The following is an 18787-nucleotide window of genomic DNA, read 5'->3' as shown; positions in this document are numbered from 1 at the left end:
TGCTCAACTCCACCCCGAACACCAAAAACTAAAAAGCGAAGAAAAAGCCGGAATAAAAACCAATTAGAACTTAGCTCTTTGGGCAACCCAGAAAATAAGGACATGGGAAATATAAGTAATCAAAATTCATCAACTATACAACACTTACAACAAAATCAAGACGTAACAAGATGTAACATGTCTAAAGACAAAGAACCTCCGATAAACCACAAATTGCAGTTTTTTAAGCAAAAGGAAACTCTTGTGACCAATAAACTGTGTGTAATTAGTACCATCAGTGGTAGAGCAGGTAAAAAAATCTTTAATGCCATGCTGGAAAATTTTCACACCTCCGATTGTATACACCTTTCAACTCCGGGAGGAAGGATTCGAGAGCTTTTGGCCACGCTGCCTAAAAAGCTCAAAGAATACACCAAAGAAGACTACTGTATCCTACTAATTGGAGAGCAAGATTTCAGAATAAGTGAAGATTTTGAGCATGAGGAGCTCGTGCAACAAATTAAATCAACTTTAGACACGGTAACTCATACGAACATAGTAGTGTGCACGCCGACATACACCTGTGGCGCTCCGCTGTTTAATTATAGAGTAGAATTATTTAATACGCGCCTTAATCAATCACTCCAGGACTCGCAATGGGCACATTTTTATGACTCTAACTTGAACTTAACGTTAGACATGTTTTCTCAGTTTTCTGGGAAAATACTACCCGTAGGTATAAAAAATATATTAAAAAATGTTAAACTTATGATACGCGACATTGTACCTATTCCTACATATTTACAAGAGAAAGATGAAGTGAATCAGCCCTTTTGTTCTCAGCCAAGTGGAGACGCGAATAATTCCTTTCGTTCCTTTAATAAATAATCAAAGAAAAATAACAGTCATGCATCAAAATATAGCCGGTATTTTAGGCAAAAGAGATTTGATGGAGGCGGCAATTATCGATTTAGAAACATTGACTGGAAGTATTGATGTTATTTGCCTTAGTGAGACCTTTATCAAATCTGGAGCTATTGCAAATCTTACTATGAGTAACTACAATGTCGCTTCATCATATTGTAGGGAACATGAAAGAAGAGGCGGCACATGTATCCTAGTAAAAAAAAACATTGAATTTAAGACATTGGATTATATACCATCATTATCTCTTAAGTACGACTTTGAAGCATGTGGCACAGAAATCCCATTATATAATATGATAATAGTGTGCGTTTATCGCACGCCATCATCGAACGTTAATGTTTTCTTTGCCTCACTTAGTCAAGCTTTACAAAAGGTAACTAAAAATAAATCAAAACATATAGTACTATGTGGAGATTGGAACATAGACTTTATAAAGGAAAGTAAAATTAAGAAGGATCTAACATCAATCCTAGCAAATTATAATCTAGATAATCATATAGTAGCTCCTACCAGGAAAAAGACATGTATTGACTTAATTGCTAGTAACATATCGGACTGTAAACCTAATATTTATACTTTGGATCTGTCGGACCATGAAACATGTCAAATACTTTCATGCAATGTAAAAATGAACAATAAACTTAAAGCCAGGCCCAAGTTCTGGCGTGAAATAATAAGAGACTACAGTCAAGATAATTTGCGAAAGTTTAGTGATTGTATGTCTGCCTTATCATTTACTGATATAATTAACGAAACAGATACAGATAAAGCATTCAGTGAATTTCATGACCTTGTAATCTTGTTTTATAACTTATGTTTTCCCTTGATTAAAAAAACAAATCAAAATAAACCCATCATGAATAAATGGCTCACAAAAGGAATCAAGATTTGTTGTGCTAATAAAAGAAAATTACATAGAGCTGCAGCTAGGTATTCCGAAAATAAAGAACTAATGAATCAATACAAGGTATATACAAGATTACTTAAACGATGTCTACATAAATCTAGGCAGATTGCTAACTATCGTTTCATTAAGAACTCTAAAAATGTATCCAGAGCTTCTTGGCAATTAATAAAAAACAATTGCGCTGTTAATACCAATAATAATGATATAATTGAAGCTAATAAAATGGACCCTAAAACTTTGGCAGATAAATTTAACAACTTTTTTATAGAATTGACTAACAAAACAAAAGGATATAATGTAAAATCATATCAGAATATCCAGCAAAATACAAATAGCTTTTTCCTTTTTTCAGTAAACTCAACAGACATTCAAAAAGCAATAAAACTACTGAATACTACGAATTCCACAGGTTATGATGGCATATGTACTAAGGTTCTGAAATTAAATGCCAAAGCCTTAGCTATCCCTCTGGCTCATATTATGAACTTGTCATTCTTACAAGGCGTTTTTCCGGAACGCTTAAAATATTCTGTTGTAAAGCCTATTCATAAGAAAGGTCCCAAGACAGAATTAAACAACTATAGGCCAATTACCCTCATTCCTGTCATATCGAAAGTTTTTGAGAGAATAATGTATGATAAGATAATGAATTTTATAACAAAAAATAAAATTTTAGCTGAAAATCAATTCGGATTTAGAAAGAATAGCTCGACATCTCTAGCGTGTTATCATCTAGTAAGAGAAGTAATTGAAAGCCTTGATAAACAAATTCCAATTGTTGCCGTGTTCTTAGATATGAGCAAGGCTTTCGATTTTGTAGATCACCAAATTCTGCTTCATAAATTAAACAGATATGGTATAAGAGGTCCAGCGTGGGACTGGATCGCTAGCTACCTTAGAAGTCGTCACCAGTGTGTTGAAATCACCGGCATCGACGGTAATGACAAAATAGCTTATAAATCGCACTACAAACCTAACACAACTGGCGTGCCGCAGGGCAGTATCCTGGGCCCTTTGCTATTTTTACTCTATATTAATGATCTCCCAAATGTAGTAAGCCATGATACTATCCTCTTTGCGGATGACACAACGCTGCTCATTAAAAATGATGACGATACGCCATTTGATGATAAAATCAATCAAGCTTTAGTAAATGTAATAGACTGGCTAGAAAACAATAATTTAAAAATTAACATAAATAAAACAAAAATGATACAATTTCAGACTTACCGAAGTAAACATATTGATTTAGAAATTAACTACAATGATTCAAAAATTGAAGAAGTACATTCTGCATCTTTCCTTGGAATAAACATTGACCACTTCTGTAATTGGAAGAGCCACATTGATAGCCTACGCACTAAATTGGATCGATTTGTTTATGTACTCTATCGTATTCGCAATGTGGTTTCGGAAGCAGCCGCTCTTTCAGCATATCACGGGTATGTGTCATCCCTATTGAGATATGGATTGATAATATGGGGAAACTCAGTCGATGCTGACATCATATTTAAGACACAAAAAAAATGTGTGAGGTCTCTATCTGGGGCTTGGCAATTAGATCACTGCAGACCGTTATTTAGGCACAATAAAATCTTGACATTACCTGCGATGTACATCTTTGAAATATGTACATTTGTCAAAAAGTACCCCACATGTTTTAAAACTATCACCATGAGGTCTCAAAGAGGTACACATCGATGTAATCTGTGCATACCTAGGACAAACCTTTCACTAAGCAGAAAAAACGTGCATTACATGGCAATACAATTATTTAACACTTTTACTGACGATTTTAAGGCCCTTCCAATTAAATTATTCAAAAAGCACTTGTTTGATCATTTGATGGAGAGTTGTTATTATTCAATTGATGAGTTTTTGACATTATGTAAATTATAAGCTATATTGTTGATGTGTCCATTGATTATGTTTTATAATGATTGTATATTTTTATATAAGACAAATTGTAATCTTAAATGATATTGGCAATCTATGATTTTATTATTAATTATTATTAATTGTATTTTTATTATTTTTCAATGTGTCATTTTAATGGGAGTCTAATATTAGATAGTAATTTAAGAATATTTGTACGCCATGTATTATGGTAAATTAAGGATTGGAAACAATTATTATGTAACATCGATTTATACCCTTTTTTACACAAATAAACTATTCTATTCTATTCTATATTCTATTCTATTCTATTCTATTCTATTCTATTCTATTCTATTCTATTCTATTCTATTCTATATACTTAACTGTTTTATAAGACTGTTTGTTTCTTAATAAATTTAAAAAAAAAAAAAACAAAGATAATCCAGTGAGTACGTACTGAAAGTGGTCGGGCGGTAAAACCCGCAGGTGTGGGTGGCGCCGCCGCTGCAAGCGCGCGATGAAGCCGGCATCGCCGGCGCCCGCCTCGCGCAGGCAGCCCAGCACGCTGTCCGGGCCCTGTGAGTGACATTGTGAGGTTAGTGCAGGTGGGCAGTGGATCGACAGAATTAACCTATTTGAATAAAGGCGCACCGAGCTTGTTCAACCAAGAAAAATTGGGTTGCAAATTGATTATGAACAATTTGATGAACCCTAGTCGTACTGCGGAGGGTCGCGTCGGTGAGGGGGCGGCCTGCGGGCTCGAGGCTGCCCCGCTGCAAGTCTCACCGCGTCCAGCAGGTCGGCGTGCTGCTCGTGGTCGCGGTACGGCAGCGGCGTCCAGGCGAGCTGCTCGCGGGCGTACTCCTCCTGCTCCCGGCGGAGCGTCGCGTTGGTGACGGCCGCCTGGAGTCGCTCGGCCGCGTAGTTGATGAGCAGACGCTCGAGCCCGTTCTGCGCGAGCGCCTCGAAGCCGTACACGTCGAGGATGCCGAGGGAGCGACGCTTGCCGGGCTCCGCCGGCTACAAAAAAGAAATCGATGGGAGGTTACAATCGCTAAAAGGCTTAGATTACGGTTTGACGGGTAAGGAACTGTCGGACCGCCCAGAACCGGGCCGTAACAGGGGGCGCTCCCTCCCCCGCTGACCTTGATAGCGTCGTTGACGCGGGCGAGCAGCCAGGCGAACAGGCGCGCGTACAGCGCCTGCAGCAGGCGGTCGCGGCGCGCGCGCGCCCACTCGGCGCCGGCGCCGCCGCACTGCCCGCAGCCCGCGCATGCGCCCTGCCCTCCCCCCCGCGCGCAGCCCGACCCGCTGGCGCTGGAGCTCTCCTCTTCCCCTGTCTCGCATTCTGTACAAACACGACCGATCTGAGCGAGACAATTTAATATAAATTCAAAACTACTTTTGTCGGTAATGTAGGTATCGATGTTCCGGCATATTTATTCCCGAAATAATATTTGCTCGATTACATTTTTTTCGAAAAGATTTTCGACGAATTAGGATTGTTCATTTTTTTTAGACCCCCATTTTTATTTTATTTTCTGAAAATATAGGTTAATTTAAGATAACAATTTGAATGATTTAGTAATTCGTGGCTCGGTTGAATATTTATAATTTATTGAAAATATGAGATACGACTTCTCGTAAATTACATGTCGTCGGCTGATTAGGATAATGCACAAGCAACAACAAGCATTAAAAAAATAGTTGTCATTGTCAATTGATTGTAATGTCACCTGTCGACAATGTCAGTGTCACGTGTTTCTATAAATAACAATCGTCTGGAATGGAAAACTCGTTTATTTTGAATCATTAATTTCAAAATACCTACGCTATAAATTTGAGAAAGCTGATTCCAGAAATCTGCCTAATTTATATAATATAACTTAGTTTTATTGGAGTATGTATCCATATAGCATCCAACTCCAACCATAACTTGGCTGAAATCAAGGGAGCAAAAATACAAATGTAAGTTACCTACATCATATATATTTTAACTGATTCGATTTGTAAGAAGATTGGATTCATAAAATCGTTACAAGCGTCCATTGCTAAAGGTAGCTTAGCACCCAGTGGGTGCTTTCTACCGGCTTGTCACCATTGTTTGGATATTGTACTACATACTTATACTACTATATTAGGAACATGCCAATTTTGCTAATTATATCCTATTATTTCAGGTCATCGTGATTCCTATTTAGATACAGCTGTGAGATATGTAACTGCACTTGGGCCCAGAACAAATTTGAGCATTTTGTATTGAAACGAACGTCATATTAATTATTAATCGTCGTAATACTTTACGACCGTAAATAATGCCTGGGAACAGAGTAAATAACAAACCATACACTTCTCTTCTGGATGGTCAACAAGAAGCCTTCATTGTCAGATGCTCGTGCAGAACATGATAAACATACATTTAATGTAAAGTTACTATTTTTTTTTGGAAACATATATAACATATTTCCCAAATTAATAAAAAAGTAGGTAAACAAAAACATGTTTTATTATTCACAACTCTTTATTAAGTCTTGTCCACCATGATATCAGCAGCTTGAACTGCAACATGTACCTGGAAATTAGAAATTATATCTTTTTAAAGCAGTTTCAGGCTGAATTTTGAGTATGGCTATGTATTCTTGTATGTTCCTTCTTTCTAGTAGGCACCATCTCTGTTTAACGGTTTGCCTTTAGATACTCTGGCTACATTACCACAGAAAATAAATAGATACCACGACCCTACCAATAAAGTGAGCTTTTAAATACTTAATTGTAGTAAATTAATATTAATTTTATACTTACATCAACGTGATTCTCACAGCAATACTGTGTGTAACACGTGAAGTAGGTAGGTATTCCAAGTTTAATTCACGGCACCATCTTTCACGTCGTAGGTCTTCGTGGATTCGAACTATTATTTTTGTGAATCATTCCCACACATAGGAACAAGGTTTTTGATATATTATTAAGCAATGAAATCTACTGTTTAGGTATTAATTATAAATCAAATTGTAACAAACAAGCGCAGCGGTTTAACTGAAAAATTTTGTTATGACAGTCGATGACAATGATAACTTTGACAATACGTGAGTGACGGATTTATTTACTATGGTTCGATAACTTTTATTATGCAATGACTTTACATTCAGCCCAGGAGAAGGTCAAACTAAGGTCATAAGGATATTTGTTGAAATATCTTCAATCCTCAATTATTATATCGCAGCAAATGTCGGAAACTGTTTAAAAACCTTATATCTCGAAATGGTTTTCGAAAAAGAACATTTGAAAAAAAATGAACAATCCTAATTTAGATTAAGTTAGCCATTATGGCGAGGCATTAAGTTAGGTTATATGTAGCCCTTCTAAAAACTCCAACGTTTACAAAAGACATATATGCAAAGGAAAACAAAACATGAGCAATAAGTAAGGAAGGTGGGAACTGACCGGGCGAGTGGTCTCCGGGCTCGCCGGGCGGCGGCGCGCCCAGCGCGGCCGCCAGCGCCGCCGCCTCCACGCCCACCAGCGCGCACGCCTCGCGCAGCTCTGCAACACACCCCGCCGCCACACATCACATCTCAGGCCCAGTTGCACCGACCACGACTGATCAACGTAAGCCGGCGCGCCCCGGTGCGCCACTATGAAACTTTCCATACATAAATATTTAGCGAACTCTTTAACGATACGAACAGATTGGTGCAACCGACCCTTAATGACGCCCACCATACAACTAAAATGACAGAGCAATTTGACCCAGTAGTGTGTTCGGTACGTTCCTATATATTAAGCATGTACCCGACTTAATTACACAGTCTTATAATAAACCTCGTACCGACAATAACTTGTGTTTCGCTTACATGTCTCCCACATCACATGGCGACCCTGCCAACCCGATACAACCCAACCCGATAGTGGAGATAATAGAGTCCATATTTATTCTGTAGGTATACAAATCAAAACGAAGCGAATGTGTCTCTGTTTACATTGATCTGTGAGTATTAGTAGTCGTGTAGTTCTCTGGACATGAATGCCGGGGACGTAACGCTACAGGTGAGGTACGCACCGTACTCGTGGTGGAGGCAGGTGGCGAGCGCGCCGTCGATGGTGGTGGTGGGCTCGAACTGCACGTTGCCCAGCTTCAGCAGGAAGGCCAGCAGGCGCAGGACGCCGCCGCACTCGCTGGCGCTCAGACCGAGTCTCGCCATCGCCGCCTGACAACAAAAATGTTTATGATAGCACTTAAAAACTTGGATTATAATTGTCGGTGGCCGATCGTAATATCCGCCATATCGTAAAAATTTCTTCGCATATCGAGAAGAGCGAAAATCATTGCGTTCGGTGCGAGGCCGGGACACGACGTGGGGCTCTACGTGGAGCTGCAGTACCTTGGTGAACTGGAAGTGGTCCTTGTCGGCGTGCTCGCGGACGCCGGGCGGCGGCGGCGGCGGCGGCGGCGGCGTGCGGCGCGGGGAGCAGGGCGCCGGCGCGGGCGCGGCGCCGCAGCCCCGCAGCACCGCGTAGTGCTCCCACGACCGCTGGAGTTTCAGTCTCTCTGCGAATAAGTATGCTTATAAGAGTTCAGCGGTTGACCCGATACCTCATAGAATCTATCGTCAGAACTCGAGCTTAAAAAATGTGGCCTGGAAACTTAACTTGTTCAACAAACAACGAAGAGGACAAATCGCCAAACGTGAACTATGCGTCGTCGAAGAGTTCCGCTCTGATCATCGTCAGCAGTTCCACTTCATCAAATGTCACTTATTCGAATGTGAACGCTTGATTTGTTGGTTACGATCCAAGATCCCGTTCCCTCGATTCCTCACGGACCTCTACATCAAAGCTGACATATGACAAAAATAGGCCCAATCTTTACTTTCAAACAGAAAAATATTGTCCAAATAGGTTGAGGAATGTCGGAGTTCTGAAGTAAAACAAACACAAAAAAACATATGACCGAATTGAGAACCTCCTTCCTTTTGGAATTTTGAAGTTAGTTAAAAAATTAGTCAGAAAACGAGAAACAATAGTCTAAGGGTGGTATTCCACCTCTCCAATATCATTGCGTCTCACTCTTTTATTAAGCAAAATGTGAAACGCAATACACATTGGAGAAAGATATAGGACAGATGGAAGAGCACCCTAAGACGTGGGGTAAAGTAAGCGGCACTCACTGAGCAGATGTGGCTCGGCCCCGGCCAGCAGCTGGTACAACACGTGGAAGTTGCGCTCTCCCTCTAATGCTCCGCTCGCTCGCTCCTGCACATACCAACACCAGTTACGATTGTGGCTAAACAAGCAAGAAGGAAAGCGCTCTGTAAATATCAACTTCAATATCAGAAACTTCAGGCCATTTAATCTATTTACTTGATACAAAAACATGAATTTCTGTTTAGGGTCACTTACTATATGCACTTTTATTTATAAAACATAGCCTCTTATAAACCTCTGTTAAATGACTCTTTCAAAAAACAGAAATGTCAAAATGACAGATTGGTACAAACGATTATCAAGAGTTTCTCTTGAATTGACGGACATTTAAGGCTCCGTCACACAGGCGCTTTTACGGGCGGCGCGTGAACGGGGCGGGCCGCTTTTACATATAAAACGCTCACGTCGCGCGCACGCCCCACCCGAAAAACCCGCCTGTGTGACGGATCCTTTAGAAAGCAATAGCTTTCTACTTGCAATAGCTGACTCGGCGACCTAATCCTCTTTTTGTGAATTATAATTTTGTTAATATTAACTCAAGTAAATTACCTTTTCCAATAAGTCTGCGTGCAAAACAGAAACATTGAATTTGTATCTTGCGGAAACTTAATAACATAATTAAATAGTAAAAAGATAACTAAGCCGTACTCACAGTGCGTTATATGTCCGCCCACGGGCTCGCCCTTGAAATCAAACTCGATGTCCAGCAGCTTGCCCTGAAAGTACAAGTCTTTTAGGAGCAGGGTTTCAAGAGGTAGACATATCATTTAACTAGCGACCCGCCCCGGCTTTGCACGGTTTAGACAAAACCTTAACAAAACCTTAATAAATTCGTTACTAACAGATTCAAATTTTAATACCAGGGATTATTCTAATTGTCAATCTGCTTGGGCTCAACTCAAAAACAGAATTAACGATATCATAACAGAAGTAGTACCGTCAAAACGAAAGTGTAAATTTTATATTAATAAACCCTGGATTGGACCAGATATTATAAAATTAACTAACCAGAAAGTGATGAAATGGAAATTATAGCAACTTGACAAATCTGAAGATAATTACAGGAATTACAGGAAATTAAACAATCAAATTGTGAACAAAGTGAGAAAAGCAAGGGTGGAATTTGAAAGGAATATTGTGTTAAGCAGCCCTAAGCGCTTTTACAGCTACATAAGACAAAGCCTAACATCAAAGGTTTCGGTCCCTCCGTCATTACGCGACGAGAGCGCAAACGTAATCACAAATGATAGTAAAGAAATAGCAAACATTTTCGCAAACCAGTTTAGGAAATCATTTGTTATGGAACCAGATGCTGTACCAATACCCGCAGTGAGTACTCCAAGAGTGCTGAAATCTTTAGAAGAAATTGAATTCTCTCCTGAGGTGGTGGAAAAGGTGATAAACACATTTAAAGACGAAACAGCTATGGGGCCAGACGGTATACCGGCAATATTCTTAAAGAAATGTAGTCATGCATTAGGTGAACAGCTGTCATATATAATGTCATTGTCTTTTACGTCGGGTACATTGCCTAATGATTGGAAGGAAGCCACCGTTACCCCCATATACAAAAAAGGCGATAAACTGACTGCAGCGAATTACAGACCAATAAGTCTAACCTGCATCGCCTGTAAAGTAATGGAAAAAATTATCGCTAAATATACAGGGCGTCCCACGGCTATGCCACATGGAGGGAAAGTACCCTAAATATTGTAGATGGAACATTTTACTGAAAGAAGACATTATTTTAATTTAAACAACAATTTAAACTGCATTCATAGATTTTTAAATAATTACATGGTTGAACCGGGAATCGAACCCGCCGCACGAGAAAAAAAATCACCCTGTAGCTTTATCATACCGATCGAAAGGCTTGATCATAAGGATTATTTTTTGCTAAATAACATAGTGTCGGAAATAAAAGGAAGCCCATGAATTTTAACATTTTTAATTCAAAATTAATCAATTTAATTTATCAAATGCTCAAAATGTAGTCTCATTCTGTTGAATACAAAGCCGCACTCTTTTGATTATTTCGCTAAATTTCACATCAAATGTTAAAATTCATGGTCTTCCTTTTGTTTCTGACACTATGTTCTTTAGCAAAAAATAATCCTTATGATCAAGCCTTTCGATCGGTATGATAAAGCTACAGGGTGATTTTTTTTCTCGTGCGGCGGGTTCGATTCCCGGTTCAACCATGTAATTATTTAAAAATCTATGAATGCAGTTTAAATTGTTTTTTAAATTAAAATAATGTCTTCTTTCAGTAAAATGTTCCATCTACAATATTTAGGGTACTTTCCCTCCATGTGGCATAGCCGTGGGACGCCCTGTATTAGACAATTTTTATCTGAGGAACAAATCATAATTGAAGAGCAACACGGTTTTATTCCTAGACGGTCAACAGTTACTAATCTACTGACGTGTCTCGATTATTGGACTAAGAACTGGGACGAACACCTTCCAACAGATGTGGTATATTTAGATTACGAGAAAGCCTTCGACCGGGTACCTATAAAAAGGCTCATTAATAAGCTGGAGCATTACGGGATTCGTGGACGACTTCTGAACTGGATTCAAGACTTTCTAAGTGCAAGAAAAATTAAAATCAGAGTAGGGGAGGAGCTGTCTGAACCGGTTGAGGTTCTAAGTGGTGTCCCACAAGGATCAGTCCTCGGTCCAATCCTTTTTGGGATTTTTGTTACCGATCTTAAGTCCATTGTCAAATCTAAACTGTCACTTTTTGCTGATGATACGAAAATAATGGGAAACCCTCTCATATCGCATAATATCATTCAGGAAGACTTAGATCGAATTAGTGGGTGGACACAGGACTGGCTCATGTCACTTAATTCGGATAAATGTACCATTCTTCATATTGGGCCCACAAATCCTCAGCTTCCATATACCATGGGTACACAGGTCCTAGAAAAAGTGAACTCGCAAAGAGACCTTGGAGTCACTGTAACAAGCAACCTAAAGTGGGATATGCACATCCTGGAAATGACAAAAAGAGCCAACTCACTAGTATACCTCATACGGAAGACCTTTAAGACAATTGATAAGGCACTGTTTCTAAAACTATATAAGACGTACATAAGGCCTCTACTAGAATATGCTTACCAAATTTGGAGTCCATACTTTCAGAAGGATATAGCTTTACTTGAAAAGGTGCAACGCAGGGCAACTAAGATGGTATATGGATTACGTAATAAGCCATATGACCAAAGGCTTGCCAATCTTGGTTTGACAACCTTGGAGCGAAGAAGACAGCGTGGTGACCTCATTGAAACATTTAAGATCATACATGATTATTACGACTTACCTGAACTAAAGGACCTGTTTGTTATGAGCAAGAATCATCGTCTAAGAGGCCACAGCTTCAAGATTATCCGAGTTCCCAGTACAAGCAATCCTAGGAAGCACTTTCTATCAAACCGCGTCGTACGCGAGTGGAATAAATTACCAGAAACAGTGATATGTGCTCCTTCAGTGAACAGTTTTAAAAACAGACTTGACAAACACTTAAAACAACTAACAAAATGAACATTAATCGTTAAAAAAAAACAAGTGCAGTGATATACACGCATCAGCTCTCAGCTGCTAGTGTATTAAACAATATAATAATAATAATATAATATAAATTATACACCTAAGGGCCCCCCCACATCTGGCGTCTTTCGAGCGTCGGCGTCTACAATTCTATGGCCGCTGCTCGACGCAACGTCGACGCAGCGTCGACGCAACTGCCCAGCGACGTCATTTTCCATAGCGCTGACCAGACGCCGACAGACGCCGACACTCGGAAGACGCTAGATGTGGGGGGGCCCTAAACCTGCCTCAAGAATCACTCTAAGGGCCACCCCACATCTGGCGTCTTTCGAGCGTCGGCGTCTACAATTCTATGGCCGCTGCTCGACGCAACGTCGACGCAACTGCGCAGCGACGTCATTTTCCATAGCGCTGACCAGACGCCGACAGACGCCGACACTCGGAAGACGCTAGATGTGGGGGGGCCCTAAACCTGCCTCAAGAATCACTCTAAGGGCCACCCCACATCTGGTGCCTTTCGAGTGTCGGCGTCTACAATTCTACGGCCGCTGCTCGACGCAACTGCGCAGCGATGTTATTTTCCATAGCGCTGACCAGACGCCGACGCTCGAAGGACGCTAGATGTGGGGTGGCCCTAATGATAGGTGAAAACCGCATAAAAATCCGTTCAGTAGTTTTGGAGTTATCGCGAACATACACAAACAAACAGGCAGACGCGGCGGGGGACTTTGTTTTATACGGTGTAGCGAAACCAGCTAAGTAGAAGTTCTTTAAAAAGACGCCTTTTGCAATGCTCATTCACTTACAAGATCGATGCAACTTAAGTCTAATAATCGGCGTATAGCCCATACAATAGCACAGGAACTCCGACGATCTCCAATTCTACATCCCAATCCATGAAGTACATATAGTTAATGACATAACTCACAAATCGACTGGCGTTATGATTCCTGGCGGTGGCGGCGTTGCCGAAGGCCTCGAGCAGCGTGCCGGCGGCGGCCAGCGCGCCGCCCTGGTCGGGCCGGGCTCCCTGGCCGCCCTGGCCGCCCTGGCCGCCCTGGCCGCCCTGGCCGCCCGCGCCGCCGCCGGCCACCACGGCGCACTGCAGGCACACGCGCGCCGCCTCGGTCTTGCCGGCGCCGCTCTCGCCCGTGATCACGATGCACTGGCTCTCGTTGCGGTCGCGCACCCAGCGGTAAGCGGTTGCCGTTATCGCGTATCTGTATATGGAGGTGCATAACTTATGTTCTTAGGTTACAAAGTTTTTTATTCATACTAATTTTATGGTAGTAATGGTAGTATACTAGTATCCGGGGCTCGAAACCGGTTTTTATGAAAAACCCGAAATAGCCCAATGTTTTTAATTATTTTATGCTCACTACGTAGGACTGATTTGGGTAACGACTTCGTATTGTTAGATTGTCTCATTAAAAATTAAATAATAAACCAAAGAACGAAAAAGGACGTAATACTACCCGGTTTTTATTGTATGAAGAATAAACCTGTTCGGAGCCTGGTCGTATCGTAGGCGCGCCCCAGCTCGGCAGAGTACTGTGGCGGCGCTTGGCGCGGGTTGACAGACCCCGGCGCTCCACATATTATGTCAATTGAAATATGTCTGCAGGGATCATACGTACAGGTGGGGCGGCAGCTGGTAGGGCGGGCGCGCGAGGTAGGCGCGCACCAGCTCGGCGGAGTACTGCGGCAGCGCGCGGCATGGATTCACTGACACCAACGCGTTGCCAACATATGTCTGTGAAGGAGAACCAGTGTCAGCTAGCATATAAGATTGTATGTAGCTATGAATGGAAGCGAGAAGTCAGATTGCGAGTCTTACTCCGCTCCGATCGCACAATATCAAGGCCCCGCTGTAAGACATCAACCACTGCGCGGTAACTCAATTTGGGCATTAACAATACGAATCCTAGCCAATCTTCGTACAACCAAGAATGTAACATCCTCATGGAAAATGCAGAAAAAATAAATAAATGGACAATTTAGTCTAAATAATAGTGAGTTTCACCAAGTTGTTGAGAGATGGCGCGAGCTTATAAAGGGCTGACTCACGTAAATGATGTCCCGCTTGTAACGCACGTGCAGGTTGTGCAGGAACGAGTCCTCGGTGAGCGGCGCCAGCAGCACGGCGTCGCTCTGGCCGACGTCGGCGCCCGCCTCGTCCGCCATGCCGGCGCCGCGCCGCGCCTCACCGCGCCGCCATCACGGTGCACGCATCACAGCACACCAGGTTCCAACTACATAGAGCAAATATAAAGGAACCTGCTCTGGACATAGTGCGGATGACAAACATCAGTAGGTGTGAATACATAATGGGCACCCTGCCCATATTTATTTTCATTCTGCCAGTTCTGTGGCACCGAAGAAAAGGAAGGAAAGGAAATGTATACAGTCAGACTAACACTCTAAGTTTAACCTAAGTTTTTACAGATGACCAAACAATGTTATTAAATTGTTATTAAACTCACATTTTTAAACTTAACAATTAGTGACATGGTTTAACTGTGTTGGGCGTAATCACATCTTCATTTTTTATGTTTAAAGCAACAAACATAATACCTAAGTGTTGTAAGTTTACACTATTATGATTTTTGTTCAAGATTTCTCAATAAAACACAAAAAAAAAGTTATACTTCAGACAATGTGGAATAACTGTAATGTAATTTATTACCTATATTTCCAAATAATTACAGTTTTATGACATGGTAGAATAAAATGTATATGGTTCTGGAGTTTTCAGTTATAACAAATATTGTAGTTAATAAAGTATACATAAAATGTTGTTTTCTTAGACAATTCTGCTTTTAGATCTACCTTCAAAATAAGAATCTGATGTTTTTGAAAATAATCAGCACAAGTGTTGCTCTTACTCACGGTGTATCGAAGTCATAAGTCATAATGCAGCATTTTATTTCCACTTATATTGACAATGTATCTAATCTAAACTTCTTCAACATCCTAATTACAACGCGTTATTGCATTTTAAAACACGGCACATTTAGCACATCGCATGATACCTGTGAGTTTGTTTTGTTTAACTTTATTGGTGGAACCAAAATCGACCACTGCAGTAGCGAGTACCCCTCGATCATTAATTGCGCCAGGCGACATTCGCGTCTTGAGCTTACTCACCTTAGCATAAATTTCTAAGCATATAGCTAAAATAACACTATGCAGCTGGATGAGAATTCTGTAACATCGTCTTTAGAATAAACTGTTATTAATTCTGCAGATATGAGGTACAAGGACCTCTCAATTTATCGCCAGAATATGACATTTGTTGACTTGACAGAAAACATACAGAAAATGACAGCCTGAAGGTGTTTTATGAAAATTGATAAAATTCTTGTTCAAACGTTGTTTACCTTGAATTTTAAACAATGCGAGTTATTTACTCAAATATTAAATAAATGAATTTGCAATGTATTTATTAACTTTTTATTACTATGTAATGATTTTAACTTATTATAAATAAAATAATCATGATAAAATTGAACGCGACGATAATGATCACGATCAAGCACGTCCTTGAACGTCAGGGCGGCATTTTGAAAACATTTTTGTGGCGCTGAACTCGGAGCCTGTGGGATCGGTTTTTGCTGTGCTGTGCGTTTATTTATACAGTTTTCAAATTATTATGGAAGATACTTGTCATATCTTAAAGCGTAAGAAACGCAAAACTCGAAGGTGTTTAAATGAAATCAGAAAAAAATCTCGTAGCAACACAAACAGTAGTATTAAGAATACAGATCTCGAGAATAAAATTAACAATGCACCCAAAAAGGCGGAACAAATATCTCACAATAACTTTATTACGTCTAATCGGCTCACTTTAGCGCTTTTCCCTAAGGCCGTTCGATCCGAGACAATAACTCGGCCACTGTTAGCAGAAATCAGACATGAACCAGGAAATATAAACATCAACAACATAGTTAGAGGCAAATATACTTTGAATCCTCAAACTACCGCCAACGATATTGTAAAAACTCATATGAATAATGTTCATAACAATAGTACTAATATGTTTTCCGACGAGGATAGCGGGAATAGTGCAAAGGAAAATTGTATAAATTCTGTTATATTTCAAATGGACCGCATCAGTGATGCTTCGAACGATTGTGATAACGCTTCAGTGGAAGGCCCTTCCCCAAATCGCGTGTTTTCCAGTAGTCCAGTACCACATCCAGTACCTCAGCTGCAAGAAGATTATGCTTATAAAAAGTACATACAATTCATAAAAGAAATTCCAATGTATGTGCAAATGCACAGTCCTTCGCTACTCGCAGACGACCCGATGCGGAAGCCTAAGGCCATGCTGCAAAATATGTACTTGGAAGAGCGGCGGCGAGTTATTGAGAAGGAGCAGACTAGTCCAAACATGAATATGCATGAACCCATCCTTGAGAATCCCATTGACTACCTGAAGCGGTGCAGCACTGTCACGTCTTTGGCATCCCTTGCATCACCCGCACTGCCCTCCCAGGGCTCCCAGTCATCTCTAACGGAGACCCCGTCCCCACCACCACCACCCTCGCCTCGCGAGCCACCTTCCATCATACAGGATACTCCAGAATATACATTTTTTCCTCACAAATTAAATCAATAAAAGCATGTATTAAATCTGTTTTTTATTTATAATATTTTCTAGGTATAATTTTTATATTCATAATCATAAATCTTGGTTTTCCAGCAGGTGAATCTAGACAAGGGAAATGTTTTCCAGCTGTGCAATGAGGTCCATGTGTTTGAAATTGTCAGGGCTGGTGGTGAAGCTCTGCAGGAGCTCACGGCGTGCTGGTTCTGCACTGGCACCATAGTACAACTGGAACTGGTTGGCCAGACACAGTGCCTCGCGCCCGCTCAGCACATTCTGTAATAAACAAAAGATCAATTAACTATTGTCACTGTAAAGTAACCGAAATCTCTAAAAAAGAGTGTACATCCATCTTAAAGGCCGACAATGGCAGCAACACATTTTTTACAAATTATTGATATTACACTTGCCTTGTCATATTCGCCACGCATCAACACAATACCCTTGTCCTTCAGTTCAGTGTAGTGGACCATTGTCAGACATTCTGGAGCATTTTCTTTGTGAACCTGAAAAAATTGCAAACTTGTATACACTTTCATGAAAAAAATATTGTATGCAAATTGTAATTGTTGAAATGGGCAACAGCCCACTCTAATTTGTTTTTTTTTTGGACTCTACCAACTCAGCCATAGCTAAAATGTGGGTCTGTGTCTCAGAACCCTAAGTGCAATTTTGCAGAAGGTGGATATTTTCACATTTTCTTTATTAAAAAACTAGACAAAAACAAACCTGGAATGCCAGTAGTGGAGTAAAATGCACAGAGTGCCCAAAGCTTTGACAAACTATGAACTCGTAGCCCTGGTCCCGAGGCAGCGGGAACAGGAATGTCGGGAACTGCTTCATATTCTCACGTAAGCCAGTATATGTGTCAGCAGGAATTGTTGCTGCAATTACATCTTTCTCCTTGTGGTACTCTTGCCAGATCACTTGAATCTCTGATGCATCTTTGTCTTTCACTAGCTCAGTTTTAAATATAACGTCTAGCTTTTTTTCTTCTGCAGCTACGTCCTCTGGTAAAGCTTCTTTAGGATTTAGCACTGAAGAATATTGACTGAAAAATAATAAGTCTGTAAATGTACTTGAACTTTATAATATACCAAAGTATATATACGTTTACATATGCGTGTTCAGTACCTAGTATCCACGGAGGCCTTGCCCGCGCCGCTGGGTTTGCGCTCCGGGCTCACTGTGCGCGCAACACGCTCCAGGAATTCCTTGGGATCAGTTTTCTGAAGGCGCGCGATACGGTCTGCATACTTCTCGTAGTAGGGGTTGGTCTGTAGTTTTTCCATTGCCTTCTCCATTCTGATATTCGATGTGGATATACTTCTGCAGCTATCTAGGCGTACTGCCGACGATCTCAAAGCTAGCACGGATAGGCGCTGCACTAAGCGACTGATATCCATTCCCAAGTGCGCCTGTCTCACGAGCTTCTCTTACTTCTTGTTGAATCGTGGGCTGTTTTTATATTGTATTACTAAAACATTACAATTTTTTATTGTCAATTTCTATTTTTAAATAGGTAAATAAGTGGTTAGGTAACCATATAACCTAAAAAGCTGTTCGGATACCTGATTATCACGAGACGTGACGAGATTTATATTTTCACAGTTCTTAATTTATATACGCATAAATGTGAATACTAAATTGCAAAAGCAAAAAAAAAGTAAAAATTGTTTTTTTATGATTTTTTATGCAGATGATGAAACAGTGGTCGTGTTACGTTA

At 40.6% G+C, this 18787-nt stretch overlaps 2 protein-coding genes across 2 annotated transcripts in view; both read right to left on the bottom strand.

Annotated features, from left to right (window-relative positions):
• LOC134672144 (unconventional myosin-Ib-like) overlaps nucleotides 1-15747 on the bottom strand; it is a 32454-nt gene extending 16707 nt beyond the window's left edge. The window contains exons 1-13 of the mRNA XM_063530050.1: nucleotides 15599-15747; nucleotides 14519-14703; nucleotides 14089-14204; nucleotides 13380-13671; nucleotides 9549-9612; nucleotides 9446-9459; nucleotides 8860-8944; nucleotides 8074-8255; nucleotides 7752-7899; nucleotides 7136-7234; nucleotides 4837-5039; nucleotides 4478-4711; nucleotides 4149-4267 (exon numbers count right to left, since the gene is read on the bottom strand). Of these exons, the coding sequence (XP_063386120.1) occupies nucleotides 4149-4267; nucleotides 4478-4711; nucleotides 4837-5039; nucleotides 7136-7234; nucleotides 7752-7899; nucleotides 8074-8255; nucleotides 8860-8944; nucleotides 9446-9459; nucleotides 9549-9612; nucleotides 13380-13671; nucleotides 14089-14204; nucleotides 14519-14635 (1673 nt within the window). The 5' untranslated portion in view covers nucleotides 14636-14703; nucleotides 15599-15747. The remainder of the gene's footprint in view (nucleotides 1-4148; nucleotides 4268-4477; nucleotides 4712-4836; nucleotides 5040-7135; nucleotides 7235-7751; nucleotides 7900-8073; nucleotides 8256-8859; nucleotides 8945-9445; nucleotides 9460-9548; nucleotides 9613-13379; nucleotides 13672-14088; nucleotides 14205-14518; nucleotides 14704-15598) is intronic.
• Nucleotides 15748-17074: 1327 nt separating this feature from the next.
• LOC134674099 (ATP synthase mitochondrial F1 complex assembly factor 1) lies at nucleotides 17075-18603 on the bottom strand. Its single transcript, XM_063532156.1, has 4 exons — nucleotides 18195-18603; nucleotides 17790-18111; nucleotides 17471-17566; nucleotides 17075-17336 (listed from the first exon to the last, which is right to left on the bottom strand). Exons 1-4 carry the CDS (start codon nucleotides 18464-18466, stop codon nucleotides 17166-17168), a joined length of 861 nt encoding a protein of 286 aa, XP_063388226.1. The 5' UTR covers nucleotides 18467-18603; the 3' UTR covers nucleotides 17075-17165.
• Between the last annotated feature and the right edge of the window lie 184 nt (nucleotides 18604-18787).

Source organism: Cydia fagiglandana, chromosome 2 (genome assembly GCF_963556715.1).
Source record: "Cydia fagiglandana chromosome 2, ilCydFagi1.1, whole genome shotgun sequence".
Taxonomy (NCBI): domain Eukaryota; kingdom Metazoa; phylum Arthropoda; class Insecta; order Lepidoptera; family Tortricidae; genus Cydia; species Cydia fagiglandana.
Note: the sequence above shows the minus strand (reverse complement) of the source record. Positions and strands in the feature narration are given on the sequence as shown.

Coding starts and splice junctions, on each gene's coding strand:
- LOC134674099 (XM_063532156.1), bottom strand. CDS start 18,466: ATGGATATCAGTCGCTTAGTGCAGCGCCTATCCGTGCTAGCTTTGAGA. Junction 18,112..18,194: donor AAGGCCTCCGTGGATACTAG/GTACTGAACACG, acceptor ATTATTTTTCAG/TCAATATTCTTCAGTGCTAA. Junction 17,567..17,789: donor CTCCACTACTGGCATTCCAG/GTTTGTTTTTGT, acceptor CAATTTTTTCAG/GTTCACAAAGAAAATGCTCC.